This window comes from Mesoplodon mirus (genome assembly GCF_964341445.2).
Source record: "Mesoplodon mirus genome assembly, chromosome: 6".
Classification (NCBI taxonomy): domain Eukaryota; kingdom Metazoa; phylum Chordata; class Mammalia; order Artiodactyla; family Ziphiidae; genus Mesoplodon; species Mesoplodon mirus.
The window spans coordinates 144,099,797-144,117,352 of record NC_138982.1 but is presented as its reverse complement, the minus strand read 5'-3'; the positions used below and the strand labels follow the sequence as shown (position 1 = coordinate 144,117,352).

General features: G+C 46.2%; 1 protein-coding gene across 3 annotated transcripts in view; it reads right to left on the bottom strand.

Annotated features, from left to right (window-relative positions):
- The window catches only part of SLC37A1 (solute carrier family 37 member 1), a gene marked incomplete at its 3' end in the record, with an annotated part of 68,225 nt that overhangs the window by 46,883 nt on the left and 3,786 nt on the right, over positions 1 to 17,556 (bottom strand). For all 3 annotated transcript variants that reach the window (XM_082625326.1, XM_082625325.1, XM_082625327.1), the window contains exons 2-3: positions 13,829 to 14,018; positions 5,388 to 5,469 (exon numbers count right to left, since the gene is read on the bottom strand). In XM_082625326.1, coding sequence (XP_082481452.1) covers positions 5,388 to 5,469; positions 13,829 to 13,884 — 138 coding nt within the window. In that variant the 5' untranslated portion in view covers positions 13,885 to 14,018. The remainder of the gene's footprint in view (positions 1 to 5,387; positions 5,470 to 13,828; positions 14,019 to 17,556) is intronic.

Here is a 17,556-nt window from a genome sequence, read left to right as displayed (position 1 = left end):
AGAAATACGGTTGTGAAACGCCAAGGGAGGAAGAGCAGAATGGAACATTCCAGGTTCCTGGGGCTCGTAAGTGTTTAAAAATGTCTGTGTAATACACAAAGCAACGGCAACAACACAATAAACCGCAAGATACCAGTGACTGGAAGGGGGGTGGGGGGGGAGTGAGAGAAGACAGGTGTGGACACAATGGAAGGATGCAGAAAACAGCCATGACGTCACGAAGCACCGTGTGGGGGGAGGGGCAGGGACACGGGGGTGTGCACTTACCTCCCATCTACAGATCCCCTCTCTAGCGCCCTCCACCTCCAGCACTGGGCAGCTGGAGCTGCAGCAGACATGTTCCCCGTAAGCTCCACACACACCGGCCCGTGCAGTCACTTAGGCACCAATGTTCTTATATAAATGTACATTAATGAAGACTCTACACGCTAAACTCTGAACTTGAGCAGCTTCACCCTGAGAAACTCTTTATTCGCTCATTCATTCCAAAAACATGGGCTCTTCGGTTCCCTGGCCAAGGCTACAGCGAGCTGCTCGTTGCCTGTAACGGAGGAGACAGCCCGGTGGGAACGGGGAAGGGGTCCAGAAGATGCTGAGAGGTGACAGGGAGAGGGGCAGGAGAGGGAGAGCCGGGGATTCGGGCCTCATCAGGAGGAGAGGGGTTGTGTCAGCTTCACTTCACCTCTGAACGACACACAGAGTTTCGTGTGTGCGCACGTATGCGCACGCGTGTGTCCGTTTGAGTGTATACATAATCTATACAGAGTGCATATGTTTAGTAAATTTTCTAGGGTTCATTAGGTTGTGTGGGTCCATTTATTTTAACTAGTCCTTTAGACTCCTTTTATAAAGCTCTGGGTTGAAAGAACTCTCCAAAGCATTATGCAAAAGAAGTCCTAGAAGAGAAATGAAAGTTCTGGTGCCTGCTATGCTCTGAATGCTGGTGCTCCCACAAAATTCACGTGTTGAAACCAAACCCCTGAGGTGACGGTATTAGGAGGCAGGTAGGTCATGAGGGTGGAGCCCTCATGAATGGGATTAGTGCTCTTTTAAACGGACTCCAGAGAGCTCCTCAACCTTCCCCCAAGTGAAGCTACAAGGAAGCGGCCGTCTGCAAGCTGGAAGAGGGCCCTCACCAGAAACTGACCGTGCTGGCACCCACCCTGATCTGGGATGTCCAGCCTTCAGAACTGTGAGCAACAAACGTCTGCTGTCCACAGCCACCCAGTCTATGGTATTTTGTTACAGCAGCAAGAGTGGATGAGACAGTGCTCAAAACAGGAAGAAAAGACAACCTGGGCCCCATTTACAATAGCACCTGGAGGTGGTCAGTTCACAGGAGCCACATGAAAACAGACCAGACACACACCTGCATATGCAAAGGTACACCCACTCACAAAGGTGTACAGAAATACACAGGGAAGCTTTTGGGTCACTGTCTATTTTTTTTTAATAGGATCATTCTACATGGACTTATGTCCACCTTGACTCTTCTTACGCAAAAATACCTGCTGGGAATCCTTCTGAGTCAACTGGTTTGGCTCTAATTAATTCTTTTAAGTAGTTGCACATATCAGAATATGGATGTGCCATAATTTATTCAAACTTTCAGCTGCTGATTTTTTTTTTTTTTTGCAGTACGTGGGCCTCTCACTGTTGTGGCCTCTCCCCTTGCAGAGCACAGGCTCCGGACGTGCAGGCTCAGCGGCCATGGCTCACGGGCCCAGCTGCTCCGCGGCATGTGGGATCTTCCCGGACCGGGGCACGAACCCGTGTCCCCTGCATCGGCAGGCGGACTCTCAACCACTGCGCCACCAGGGAAGCCCTCAGCTGCTGATTAAGTTCACATAATAGCCAGGTTTTTTTTTTTCCTTTAAAAAAAAATTGCAGACAATGCTACAAAAAAGATGCTTATGCAAATACTCCTAAGTGCTGGCACTTTCATTTTTATGGACAAGATTCCCAGAAGCAAGACTGAAGGACAAGCATCTTTAATTTCAACAGGTGTTACCCAGATGCTTTCCAAAAGGCCGTTAACACTTCACATCTCTATCACCCATACCTGAAAGTCTTCTCCCGCCATCACTGCCAGCAACAGGCGCTATTACTCTTTTAGGTGTTTTGTCACTTTGTGGGTATAAAGTGGTATATCCCTTGTCTGTGAACTGCCTCTTCACCCCCTCCGTCCATCATTCCTTTGGATTTCCCAACTTCATACCCCTAAGATGGACATCATCTTGTTCTTGGATTTTTATTTTTTACATTTAAATCTCTAATCCATCCATCTATTCTTTATAAGATAGGGGTTCAACTTTATTCCAGATGAATCTGCAGTTGTGTCAACACCATGTATTAGATGAACTATACTTTTCCCATCACCTCTGTCAGCCATTCTACTGTATGTTTCCACAGTATTTTCTATACTTTTCTACTGACCTCTTTGTCTATCCTCATGCAATACCATAATAATTTGATTATAGTGGCTTAAAAAATGTTCCCTTTTCCACACTTTCCTTGGTAATTAATTCTTGGTCATTCTTTTCACATAAACTCTAAGATTATTTTATTCAGTTAAAAAAGACATTGCTGAGATTTTCATTGGAGTTGTGTCCTATTTAAATACGAATACTGGGAACAGGAGAACTTTCCAGAGAGCAAGTTTCCCACCCAAAGCCAAGGTACACACTTCCAGCCTTTCAGGCTTTGTTTTCTGTCCGCCACTGAGGATTTCACGGCTTTCTTTTCCTGGGTCCCGTGTGTGCAGAGAGGGCTGGACGTTCACACTCAGACCGGTCAATGGGACGGCTCCTCGCGGGGACCTTGGATCCCCTGCAGCTCAGGCTCTTCCCGAGAACCCTCTGCTTTCAGGCTTTTGTTCTGGCCCACCCCGGGGCTGGGGGGCCAGGGAAGACCCCCCACCCCAGAGTGTCCCTCGGGCAGCGTGCAGGCCCCACCTGTCCATCGGCCTCCAGTTAAGAGGCAGGGCTAGCGCTGGAGCAGCCCTCAGAAGAGAGCGGGGTTGTAACCCCACCTCCTCCCAGCCCTGTTTTCATCACTATCACTTATTTTTCCTTTTTGTTATATACTAAAATCAGAGAAACATGAAAGGTTTCATCAGTGGTTAAACTAAATCTAAACAGAGTAGCCTCATGCCACCACGACATGTCACATCACTGTACGTGACACTAAAGCATATGAATCATTTTATGATTCGTCACCCCTGGTGATCAATTCCAGGTACGCAAATATATTTTAATTTTGTTTTGCTCGTAATGTGCTCATAAATGTAGGTTGTAGATAATTCAGACTGTTCCTTGGGTCGACAGCGCCATCGCTACTTCTAGTTTTATAACTCAGATGAGCTCAATAAAGCACGTGAAAGCCGTGGAAGGCGTCGCAAAGGAAGTTATCACATGTAGCGCGACATCTTATCTACCTCGGAAGGCAAAGAAGCCCCGGGGTTCTGCGTCAGGCCAATCCACATCCAGACACGCCTAAGGTGCTAAGTCAGACAACCTGCGCATTGAAGAGCATCTGGGTGTGATGCTGCGACTGTACCCAGCTTCTTACACCTGCCCTAGAGACCCTGTGGCAGGGAGGGTAAGGGCAGGGACCTTGGAGTCAGCCCGACCCCGTGGAATTCACCTGCGGTGGCCCTGGCCTGCACAGAGGAATTAGGCTCCAGAGTCTGTTTCCTCAAAAGGACACTCATAGGACTGCCGTGACGATGATATTAAATAAGGGAGGCGTGCCCCTTGTCAGGCGCGGGGCTCGGCCAGTGGCAGTCACCGTGACTGATGAAAACTGAACTAAGAGCCGGACCCCTCATCACTAAGCCCCAAGCCCCCGACGGGGAAGCCGGGAGAGTGGCCTGGAACGATGCCACCTCCCTTCCTGGCTAAATGGGGACCCTCGTGACCACCAGAAGGAAACCCTCCAGTGGCCAGCCCCCCTCAGCATGATGTCTTGGTCCCAACACGGGCCCTGCGCCTGTCCGGCTGCTGCTGCACCGCGATGCCCCCAGCAGGCCAGGATTGGCCCCAGGATCCACGCCCGGCCTTCCAGGATCCATCGGAGCCTCAGGAAGGCTCCCAACCCCACCGGCTCCTTCAGTTCTAGGCGCTTTCTAAGGTCCCTTCAACGGTCTATTTCCTTTTCATAACTTGCCTTTTTCTTGAGCCATATGTGTATTTCCCTAACCAGGAAGACAGGAATTAGTAGTATTTAAGTTGACAGGGGTGGGTTGGTCCTTGGTAATGATATTAGACACACTGGTCAAGTGGATGAGGGCCCACCCTCTCCTGCCCCATCCTTTTCTCTTTTTTGAAAACTGCATTATAAAAGGTCTGCAAAGATTGCCATAGTTATTCAAACTTCCTACGTCAAAAAAGGGAGAAGTTTACAAGCGACTTGAAGGGCTGGGGAAATTCCTCCTTACTAGGGGTCAAGGAGGAATTTTAGGATCCTTGGAGTAGACAGACGATGTTTCACGCCCACTGGGAGTTGCTAGAGACCGGGGAACACAGAACCGTCCAGAGAAGCAACAGCCTCGGCACTGCCTCTGCCACCGGCCGGGAGCCCGAGAGGACAGCTGTGCAGCAGTCGGCCCCTCCTCCCCCTGACCCGGGGAGCACAGGAAGCAGGGCTACAAAGGTCAATGGAATTACAGTCCTGGACCTGAGTCCCGGGGAATGAGGAAAAAGTGAGGGAGGGGCAGTGGGGCTGTAAATGAACTACCTTTGGCCCTGGACGATGTCCTCGTCCCTTCTATAATAAAGGCTCAGCAGCCATTCAAGCCAGTTGACAGTCTGCAGGCAAAATGATGGCATGCCAGTGAGGGTGAGAAAACTACTCTGCTTTTTCCCAGGGTACAACTGGCTACTACGTAGGACTGTCATCTTTAATCTTCTTTTCCCCAAGTCGAGTTAAATGCCTGCTTAATACCTTCCTGCCCACCCATGACTCACACAGAAACTCAGTGTTCTAAGAATAATGGAGAAACACCACCACGGCCAGACTTAGGATCAAAGCCTAATGACCGTAGAAGCGATTTGGGGAACATTTTTAGACTGGATATATTTGGAGGGAAAGTTCACACAGGACAGAATAGATATTTAATTAAGCTTTAGAATTCTGGAACAGTCAACGAATATAACCGGAAGTATACTACCTCTGAAATTATAAATCCTAAAACCATTTTAAAGCTATTAATTTCAGAAAAGAGAAACTAAAAACCAAAGCAGCAAAATACCTTGCTTCTCAACAATCCATTTTCTCCATTTATCTCACTGCTCTCGCCCAAACTCCCCTTCCCCCAACCGGCTTACTAGTTCCTTACAGAGATTACAGGCAGGAAATGACATCGAGTGCTTTTAATGATTTCTTACCTTAACTATGCTGATAGGCTTTCGAGATAAGTGAAAACTTGCATACAGCAAAAATGTCAAAATAAAAATGAAGGCTCTGTACCTGAAACACAAAACAGTGGCAGGGGTGACATAAAATAATATAAGATGACATATGATCCAGCAATCCCATTCCTGGGCATACACCCAGACAAAACCATAATTCGGAAAGATACATGCACCTTATGTTTGTTCATAGCAGCACTATTCACATTAGCCAAGACATGGAAACAGCCTAAACGTCCATCGACAGATGAACGGATAAACAAGATGTGGTACATATATGCAATGGAATATTACTCATCCATAAGACAGAATGTAATCATGCCATTTGCAGCAACATGGATGGGCCTAGAGATTATCATACTAAGTGAAGTGAGTCAGACAGAGAAAGACAGATATCATATGATATCACTTATATGTGGAATCTAAAATACGATACAAATGAACCTATCTGCAAAACAGAAACAGACCCACAGACATAGAGAACAGACTTGTGGTTGCCAAGGGGGAGGGAAGCTGAGGGGAGGGATGGACTGGGAGTTTGGGGTTAGTAGATGCAAACTACTACATAGAGGATGGATAAACAACAAGGTCCTACTGTATAGCACAGGGAACTATAGTCAACATCCTGTGATAATCCATAACGGAAAAGAATATAAAAATGAACATATAGATGTATAACGAACATATACATGTATCACTTTGCTGTACAGCAGAAATTAAACACAACGTTGTAAATCAACCATACTTCAATAAAAAAAAAGGTGCATTAAGAATCCATCACAACAGTATTCTTAAATTTCCTTATGCTGTATGTTTTTTACTCAGTGCTACATCAAAGATCAATCCTGTTTATAACACCACTACAATATTTTAAAAATGTGCCACTTTTATTTTGTTAATTGAAACTATTTTAAACCATCATGAGAAAAACTAATCAAAGAGAAACCTGGGACACAGATGTACACATGGGTTTACAAAGCAGACAAAAAGGAATGATGATTTAGTTTGTAACAAAATCAACTGCAAGTGACTTATAAGCCTGCTACCCTGGGCATTTAAGATCATATTTATTTTTTACTTTTTGGAAGGACACAAGCAAGGCAGAAATATAACTATTTCGCCGGCCTCGGTGAGAACAACTCAGTGACGCTGACAAGCTATGAATAAGGCCAATGGCATACAAACTATTGGCCCAAAGCCCTGCTGCTGCTCTTGGTTTATGAGAAAAGCAGTTCGAGAGGAAGTGCTGAGGTGTGTGGAGACTACAGACAAGAAGATACTTTAGCAAGAAGATGAAAGTTCATTCAGGTCTAAATGTGGTTCTAAATGTTTGAACCACCCTATAGAAAAGCGGCCCTTCGGGGAAGACAACGGGTCAGGAGGAAAAAGTCCTTGGCAAGAGATGATGACAAGCAGTACCCAGCAGGAAGGCGGGCCCTCTGTGTCCTGAGGCCCCGCCCCTAACCGTGAAGACCTGTCCTGTTCTGGTCTGGAAAGGCCAGTGACCTTCCAACTGCGTGCGGGCTTAAACCCGTAATGACCCAAGGCGGACGCAGGGGCCACAGAACAGACAGGGGCTGCAGGGGGCCACGGCCCCCGGGGACGCGGCTCATTCAAGACCCTCAATGAGGAGGGGACCTTCCTCCTGTCTCCCACCCACATTTCCAATGTTGTGATTTACTTCTCAAGGGTAGCTTTCTGGACTAACACGAGGACTCCTGAGGGTGTCTGGCTCCCTGGCCACCAGAAAAGGCAGGAGTCAAATAAATATTGCCAGCTTTTTAACAAAAGGTCATAGTTCAGGTGGGAAAAAAGGCTTGGTAGTACCGTGGGACTCAAACCTTCAACCTCTGGAACACCTGCGCTTAGCGAGGGCACACCACACCGACTTCATCAAGGAAACATTTACTGATGGTTTTCCTAGGATTCTTTGCTCTTCGAGCCCCTGCCAATAAGCAGGTAGGAAAAGAGTGAAACTATAACCAAGTGAGTGTGTCGTCTATCGCAAAGAACACAGACTATGCAAGTACGGTGGACCTGTGACAAAAGTCTAGGCCTCTGTCCTTGTGTTTCTGAAAGTCACCCGTTTTGGTAGGGGGTGGAGGTCTCTCAATTCCTTGCTGGAAGCTCTCCGCATCCCAGCCCCTGCTCCCCTGCACCAGCTTATGAAGGTTCTAGGCCACTGGAACTTTCAACACCCGAATTTCCAGCCCATAGCTAGACTCACTGGTTGCTTGATGCCCACTTGCTAGGGCTAGTGTGGACTGTGGGGGACCCCGATCAGCCCCCATCTGGGTACAGAGCTCCCTTTTCCCATCTCCACAAGGAGTAAGAAAATATTCTCAGTCTGAGTTACCTCCAGCCCCTCCCAAATCAGAGTCTGAGAGAAGGATTTGGAGCCCTCAAGGATGCTATATACAACCAGCTTACAGGTGTGCCATCGGCCAGGAGACTCTGAATTTCATCATCACCCAGCTCACAAGGATTTAGAAAGAGCGGGTCTACATAAATGGGCCTTGGGGGACTTCCCTGGTGGTGCAGTGGTTAAGAATCCGCCTGCCAATGCAGCAACACGGGTTCGAGCCTTGGTCTGGGAAGATCCCACATGTCGCAGAGCAACTGAGCCCATGAGCCATGGCCGCTGAGCCTGCACTCTAGAGCCCGCGAGCCACAACTACTGAGCCCGCGAGCCACAACTACTGAAACCCGCGTGCCTAGAGCCCGTGCTCTGCAACAAGAGAAGCCACCGCAATGAGAAGCCCGTGCACCACAACGAAGAGTAGCTCCCGCTCGCTACAACAAGAGAAAGCCCATGCACAGCAACAAAGACCCAACGTAGCCAGAAATAAAATAAATTAAATAAATAAATTAAAAACGAAAATGGGCCTCAGGTTCATGGTCTCCACTCTCTACCCAGAACATTCCACTTATAAATATTCTAGTTTTATTAAATGCATTTAATATATTTATTAAATAGAATAAATAAACCCCGAAATAACGAGCTCGTCCATATGCCTCGATCAGGTCTGAAGACCCCTGGGGCCCTAACACACCTGCATTCATTCCTAGGCTGTCAAGCTGTCCAGGTTATTGGAACCCAGCAGCCATTCCCGGGCCCTTGTCTTCTTGTCTAGCGGGCGGTCTTGCATGTGATGCTCCCCTGCCCAGAGCCTGCAGGGGCGGAAGTAGCTCCCATGACCGCCCCGTGCTGGGGGATGCCACACGCTGGAGCACAGCCATGGAAGCCCCGAGAACACCGAGGGCTACAGGGTGGAGAACTTGCCTCCAGACATTTTCAGTTTAGTTTTGGGTGGAGGTGAAACACCACCTTGATGAATCAGCCCCTTTGGGAAGAGTACCGGCCTGCCGGTTAGCAGGGTTCTCGGAGGGAACCTGCTCTGCAGAATCAGGGCAAAGGGTCAACCTACCCTGCAAACCGGGAGTTTCCTAGACACAGAATGTATGTCTCCTAAAGAGGAACCCGATCTTTCATTTCACCAGTATCAGGCCAACCCTACTCCCTCTGTTTTCAAATCCTTCCTCTCTCCTTCCTCATCTTATTACGTAGGATTTGAGGAGAGGGGAAGACCCCGCAGCTAGAGGCTGAGTTTTCCACTTCTGGAAGGCCTAAACACAGCCCCAATGGTCACTTTTAAACCACTGTGGGGCCGGTGCCTTCCCAGTGGCCATGGCAATACCCCCGTCCTGGAGAGCGAGCAGACTTTTTACTTCTGCAGGATCACCCTGGGTTATGAGGACTAAACAGCCCTCCAGAAGCCCTTCCCCATCTTGTAATTCTATCCTTGTCCACCTTCTTCCTTTATTACCTGTGAAGCAAGGACTTTGGATAATATTTGTTTCCTTTTATCCATCTTGCAGTGGGTTGAATACTGTCCCCCCCAAAATTGATGTCCACCATAAATCTTAGAACGTGGCCTCATTTGGAAATCGGGTCTTGCAGATGTAATTAGTTATGTTGAGGTCATACTTAACTCACGTATGACCTAAAATCCACTAAGATCCTAAATCCAGCTCCGTGTCCTTATAAAAGGCCATGGGGAGACACAGAGACAGACAGGGAGGAAGGCCACGTGGTGATGCAGGTAGAGCAGGACAAGGAGCACTGGGACGGCCAGCAGCCACCAGAAACGGGGAGAGGAAGGAAGCATGCTTCCCTTGAGCCTTCCGTGGGGGTGCGGCCCTACCGACACCTTGATCTCAGACGTCTGCCTTCCAGAACCATGAGAAAATTAATTTCTGTTCTTTTGTGTGTGTGTGTGCGGTACGCGGGCCTCTCACTGTTGTGGCCTCTCCCGTTGTGGAGCACAGGCTCCGGACGCGCAGGCTTAGCGGCCATGGCTCGCGGGCCCAGCCGCTCCGCGGCATGTGGGATCTTCCCGGACCAGGGCACGAACCCGTGTCCCCTGAATTGGCAGGCGGACTCTCAACCACTGCGCCACCAGGGAAGCCCAATTTCTGTTCTTTTAAGCCACCCAGTTTGTGGACTTGTTATAGCAGCCCCAGGAAACGAATATAATCCGATACTTTAATTTCTGCTTTGTGTTACATTTAGGCTTATGAATATTAAGCAAATACAATTAAATATGAATTATTTAAACCCTTACTTCATCAGTGTTCCACTTACTTTCTGTAACAATAGATAGCATTCTCTGTATCCACCAATACTACAAGAATAGTGTTTGGGTTAACCCCAAGTTTCTCACAAAAAAAGCCTATCTCAGGGGCTTCCCTGGTGGCGCAGTGGTTGAGAGGCATTCCCAGACAATTCAGAGACTCAAGGGAGAATATCATTTCCTTATTTGAGTGTTATTTATCTCGGTCATATGCAAATAAGAAGTAAAAAGTTCTTTAGACCAGAGTTACTAAACGGTGTCATTTGGCACAGAAATTAGTAAGAAGACATCCCTAATTGAGGAACAAGGAAACGAGGCATTCTGTGCTATGAGTCTCTCCAGAGCGCCCTAAAGGAGGGTCACGACGTAGTAACGTTATCACTGACCACTTGGTTCAGGGGCTTTCTGCCTGGTCGCCCCTCAGAGAAGCTACAGTTTTTCCCTCTAGTACTCAGGAGTTTGTGGGTACGTACTTTGAGGTTACATAGATCTCCTGTTCCTCTAACCTTCCCCCTGTCGTGTGTGTCCACTGATGATCCTTGCCTAAACCAAGCATCCCTGATGGTCTCAGATGGCGATGTTCCAGCTTGGACACTCCTGCTCTACTTAGTGGCTGGCATTCCACTGCGGGAAAGAGCTTTCCTTCCTCCCATTTATGCATTGTTTAGTTAGAGCAGAATGGACTCACTGGATTCTTGTTTTATTCAATGGGCTATAATCCATTACTGGTATCGTTTATTTAAAATCTCATCCCAGATCGGGCCAGGGAGCGCCCCTTCGTTTTTAAGCACTTCCTTATGTTTTGGCACAAGATATTCCAGGCTCATCTCACTTTCCCTTCCCAGTGCTGACCCAGCCTCCAAGGATGCCTGACTGGCTCCTTCAGTGGAAAACGTTACAGAGAAACTGAGATCCAGCATCGGGTGTGCTCACTGCTGCCAGGGTGTTACTGTTCCCAGGGCCCCTCAGCGGGCAGAGAGAGGGCATTTTACATACACACACACACGACCCATACACACAAAACACACACCCACATACACTACATACACACACATCACACACACACGTATTTCTCCCCCCACTTCCTCCCCAGTTCCTCTCGACATCTTTAATTCCAACCCAACACCACATGATTCATTCTGTCTCTCCTCCCCCCGCCACCAATACTCGTAACTCCTTTACCATCAGCGAGAAGCTGTCTCTCTTCCGTGTTATTCTTGACAAAGACGCATAATCTGAATCTAACCATGAAGAAATGCCAGACACACACAAAACAAGGGACAGTCTATAAAATAAATGGCTTGTAGCCTTCAGAAATGGCAAGCTCATGAAAGACAAAGGAAGGCCAAGAGACGGTTCCAAATTAAAGGAGACTAAACCCACAGGACAACTAAATGCAAAGTGTGGCCCCAGACTACATCCTGGCCCGGGGAAAAAAAATCTATAAAAGACATGATTGGACATTTGATATAATTTTGAGTATGGACTGTGGAGTAGCATCATATAATATATATATATATATATATATATATATATATATATATATATAATAGCATTATATCTGTGTTAAACTTGCTTATTTTGATTTTTGTGTGCAGTTATATGAAAACGTCTTGTTCACAGGAAGTACACACTGAAGTATTTAGAAATAAAAGGGCATAATGTCTTTAACTTGCTTTCAAATGGTTCAGGAAAAAATGTGTGTGTGTGTATATGTACATCTACACACACACACACACACACACACAGATGAGAGAAGGTAGGGGGAGAAGCAGATGAGGACAAATGCTAAGAATCTGTCTGCCAGTTGAACCTGGCCCCCCACGGCTGGACCATAGGTGAGTCACCATTTCCTCTGCCCTAGGTTCACTCAACTCAAGACAGAAAGTCCCAGAAGAGAGAGGCCGGTAGCCCACCTTAGGTCCTCTTCTGCCTCCTGCTGGACCTGGGCTATGGCGGAAGGGCACGGGGCTGCCATAATGGGATGGAAAATCCTGAGACTCACCTACCTACACACCTGCACATGAAGGAGAGAAGTCAATTCCCCAAAGGAAATCAAAGTGCTGTTAGGAAGAGGCAACGCATGCTGGGTAGAAAAACATAAAAAATGTCCTTCCCAGGAATGTCAGAAGAAAAGCTAATTCTCTTCTTTTACAGCTAAGGAAGCTGAGGTCTAGAAAGGTTAAATAACCTTTCAAGGTCAAAGAGCAAGTATGAGGTAGACATGGAATAGAAATGAAGACAAATATGCTATCTCCTTGCAACGCACAGTGTAGTCTATGGACACAAAGCACCGCATCACCTGGGAAATGCAGACTCTCAGGCACCAGCCAGATCTACTGAGTCAGAATCTGCATTTTAACAAGTTTCAGTTGATTCCCATGCACACTAAAGTGTGAGAAGCACTGTTCTATCTCTGTAGGTCTCAACCTTAAAAAAAAATAGAATTTGTGATTATAAGAACTCTACAGGAGCTCCTGGTAACATTCTTATTTTCTGCTGTGAGTTTGAAATTGTATCAAAATGAAGTTTCAAAACAAGGGAAAGATAAACATCCACTAAATAAAAGGGAACCACTTGTGGCTAGATTAGCAGTAGACGGGAGATGAGTGGACAAGCGAACTGATGTGGAAAGAGCCAGATGTCTGAAGTCACACCTGAGACCCGGTGGGCGCTCCACCCACCAGCCTGGGCCTGAGAAGCTGCACAAGGTGCGGAGGCCAAGAGTGCGCTGGTGAGACGGAGCTGAAGGGATTCAGAACACGCTGCTGCAGCGTCAACGTTATTTTGAGCAGAAGGCACGTGGGTCCTGAAATCTCTTATCTGCCTAAAAGCAGAGCCTCTGAGAAAGAACTCAGCTGTCATTAATCCTCCCCTGGGAGCAGCTGGGAGAGACTGAGTCTTAATACCAGAAACGGGATGTGCCCACATCACACCTAAACAGACATTGTCACAACGGTATCCTAGCTCTCAACTAGTCTCCTAAGGGCACATTTACCTTTTCGAAAAGTTACCTGTTTTCCCAGAAGTGCCCTTCCCTTGCTCCTCTTCTCCTATTAAGATGGTATACAATCCCCCAATTCTAACGCCCCCTGGAGTCACGTTTTTCTGTGAACTCCCACACATATGTGGTTAAATCTGTCTTTTCTCTTGTGAATCTGTTTTTTTCAGTTTAATTCACATGCCCCCAATCATCCAACCTAAGAGGGGAGAGGAACAATTCTTCCTTCCCAACAGAGATCAGCAGGGGAGAAAACCCACTGAGGGTGTGGGTTAGAGACTAGACAGCCCAGCTCTGCACTCCGCCCTCACCATCCGCCTGTTCCAAGGAGTGTGGGATTCACGAATCTCCTGTGAGAAAGATTCTCAGAGCACACCAGGTGCTCTCAGAACAGAAAGTGATCTGTGTTTAACTTGTTCAGATTTCATTTTCTCTCTGAAAGTCCTGACCCAGCGAGGCCATTCACTAAGCTCAGAGTTAATACACTTATTTCACCCACAGCCATTTTACTATCCTGCCAGTAGTCAGTGGTCATTTTTCTGTGGGTGGGGACCAGGATTATCTTCAGTGGACCAGAAACCACTGAAAACCTTGAAGGTTTTCGGTCTGTCTGTCACTGCCAGAACCAAAGATGGACAACTTGGCCGTGTTGCTAGTCACCGCTTCCACCACCAATAAACCATTCAACAGTTATGGGGAGGCTGGTCATCCACGTGTGTTTTATCATGAAACTGGGGGCAGGGGGCACTGGCTGCACAGAGGCACCGTGCCCAAGGACTTACCACTGATCCCTGGAGAACGAGACAATGAAGCGAATGCCGGGGGGAAGTCGGGCCATTTACGTCTCACTGACCGTGGAGCTTCGGTCACGAAATAAGATGCTTCATAAATAGGTTCTTAATCCTGGGAAGCATGCAGGGGTGTCTTGTCGGGTCTTGCCTCCTCTCTTCCTTCCAGCAGAGGCTCGGCTCTCTACAAGGAGAAGGAAGGGTGGAAACATCAAGTGTTCTGACAATGGCACCGTCGGAAGCCCTGGCAGAAGTAACCGCACGTGGTGTGGTCACCCAGCCCACAGCAGAGCGGGACTTCCCTGCAACACGGCGCTCCCACCACAAGAGCCACCAGATAGGGGTAGAGCATCCGTCCTGGGGTGGGGTGGGGGGCAGCTTGTTCAAGGGTCACTGAAATGAACTTCACGTGATGTGTAAGAAAGAACCACTGATTAGAGAAGAGCTAACACCTATCCTTCTCAAACTCTTCCAAAATATAGCAGAGGGAGGAACACTCCCAAACTCATTCTACGAAGCCACCATCACCCTGATACCAAAACCAGACAAAGATGTCACAAAGAAAGAAAACTACAGGCCAAGATCACTGATGAACATAGATGCAAAAATCCTCAACAAAATACTAGCAAACAAAATCCAACAGCACATTAAAAGGATCATACACCATGATCAAGTGGGGTTTATTCCAGGAATGCAAGGATTCTTCAATATATGCAAATCAATCAACGTGATACACCATAATAACAAATTGAAGGAGAAAAACCATATGATCATCTCAAAAGATGCAGAGAAAGCTTTCGACAAAATTCAACACCCATTTATGATAAAAACCCTGCAGAAAGTAGGCATAGAGGGAACTTTCCTCAACATAATAAAGGCCATATATGACAAACCCACAGCCAACTTTGTCCTCAACGGTGAAAAACTGAAACCATTTCCACTAAGATCAGGAAGAAGACAAGGTTGCCCACTCTCACCACTCTTATTCAACATAGTTTTGGAAGTTTTAGCCACAGCAATCAGAGAAGAAAAGGAAATAAAAGGAATCCAAATGGGAAAAGAAGAAGTAAAGCTGTCACTATTTGCAGATGATGTGATACTATACACAGAGAATCCTAAAGATGTCACCAGAAAACTACTAGAGCTAATCAATGAATTCGGTAAAGTAGCAGGATACAAAATTAATGCACAGAAATTTCTTGCATCCCTATACACTAATGATGAAAAATCTGAAAGTGAAACTAAGAAAACACTCCCACTTACCACTGCAACAAAAAGAATAAAATATCTAGGAAAAATCCTACCTAAGGAGACAAAAGACCTGTATGCAGAAAATTATAAGACACTGATGAAAGAAATTAAAGGTGATACAAATAGATGGAGAGATCTACCATGTTCTTGGATTGGAAGAATCAACATTGTGAAAATGACTCTACTACCCAAAGCAATCTACAGATTCAATGCAATCCCTATCAAACTACCACTGGCATTTTTCACATAACTAGAACAAAAAATTTCACAATTTGTATGGAAACACAAAAGACCCCGAATAGCCAAAGCAATCTTGAGAATGAAAAATGGAGCTGGAGGAATCAGGCTCCCTGACTTCAAACTATACTACAAAGCTACAGTAATCAAGACAGTATGATACTGGCACAAAAACAGAAATATAGATCAATGGAACAGGAGACAAAGCCCAGAGATAAACCCACGCACATATGGTCACCTTATCTTTGATAAAGGAGGCAAGAATATACAGTGGAGAAAAGACAGCCTCTTTAATAAGTGCTGCTTGGAAAACTGGACAGGAACATGTAAAAGTATGAGATTAGATCACCCCCTAACACCATACACAAAAATAAACTCAAAGTGGACTAAAGACCTAAATGTAAGGCCAGACACTCTACAACTCTTAGAGGAAAACATAGGAAGAACACTCTTTGACATAAATCACAGCAAGATCCTTTTTGACCCACGTCCTAGAGAAATGGAAATAAAAACAAAAATAAACAAATGGGACCTAATGAAACTTCAAAGCTTTTGCACAGCAAAGGAAACCATAAACAAGACCAAAAGACAACCCTCAGAATGGGAGAAAATATTTGCAAATGAAGCAACTGACAAATGATTAATCTCCAAAATTTACAAGCAGCTCATGCAGCTCAATAACAAAAAAACAAACAACCCAATCCAAAAATGGGCAGAAGATCTAAACAGACATTTCTCCAAAGGACATATATAGATTGCCAACAAACACATGAAAGGATGCTCAACATCACTAATCATTAGAGAAATGCAAATCAAAACTACAATGAGATATCATCTCACACCAGTCAGAATGGCCATCATCAAAAAATCTAGAAACAGTAAATGCTGGAGAGGGTGTGGAGAAAAGGGAACCCTCTTGCACTGTTGGTGGGAATGTAAATTGGTACAGCCACTATGGAGAACAGTATGGAGGTTCCTTAAAAAACTACAAATAGAACTACCATAAGACCCAGCAATCCCACTACGGGGCATATACCCTGAGAAAACCATAATTCAAAAAGAGTCATGTACCAAAATGTTCATTGCAGCTCTGTTTACAATAGCCAGGACATGGAAGCAACCTAAGTGTCCATCGACAGATGAATGGAGAAAGATGTGGCACATATATACAATGGAATATTACTCAGCCATAAAAAGAAATGAAATTGAGTTATTTGTAGTGAGGTGGATGGACCTAGAGTCTGTCATACAGAGTGAAGTTAAGTCAGAAAGAGAAAAACAAATACCGTATGCGAACACATATATATGCAATCTAAGGAAAAAAAAAAAAGGTCATGAAGAACCTAGGGGTAAGATGGGAATAAAGACACAGACCTACTAGAGAATGGACTTGAGGATATGGGGAGGGGGAAGGGTAAGCTGTGACAAAGTGAGAGGGTGGCATGGACATATATACACTACCAAACGTAAAATAGATAGCTAGTGGGAAGCAGCCGCATAGCACAGGGAGATCAGCTTGGTGCTTTGTGACCACCTAGAGGGGTGGGATAGGGAGGGTGGGAGGGAGGGAGACACAAGGGGGAAGAGATATGGGAACATATGTATATGTATAACTGATTCACTTTGTTATAAAGCAGAAATTAACACACCATTGTAAAGCAAGTATACTCCAATAAAGATGTAAAAAAAAAATAATAATAAACAGATGGACATGGAAAAAAAAATAGAAAGAACCACTGAACTCCTCTTTATCTGGAAGCCCTCCTGAGATCACCCTGTTCACTCTCAATCACAATACTCTGCACAGCTAACATTCATATTCACAGGAGACCCATATGTGCCCAGTGGTCGCACCAGGTGCTCAATCACCAGAGTGCCAGGGAACTGGCCGTGCTCCATTCCCCCAAGCTGTGTCCCGGGCTATGTCTGAGCCACAGTAACAGAGAAGAACATAGGCCTGGACAAGGTGGCAGGTCATGAAGCCCATCATTTGACTGTGGCTTTGCAATGGAGTCTAAATGCATGTAATGCCATGGGAATGAACTTCAGCTTGTCTGTGCCACCTCATTTCTCACACCTGTGGTCACCGCAGAGGCCTTGGAAAATGGCCCCATTCTGCACTCAGGGCTGAAGGCAGAGCCAGACGGGGAGGAAGGCGCAGGGAGGCCTGGTCTCCTGTCCCAAAGCCAACCTCACGACTTGTGCTATTCTTCAGTTTTTCTCCTATGTTCGGT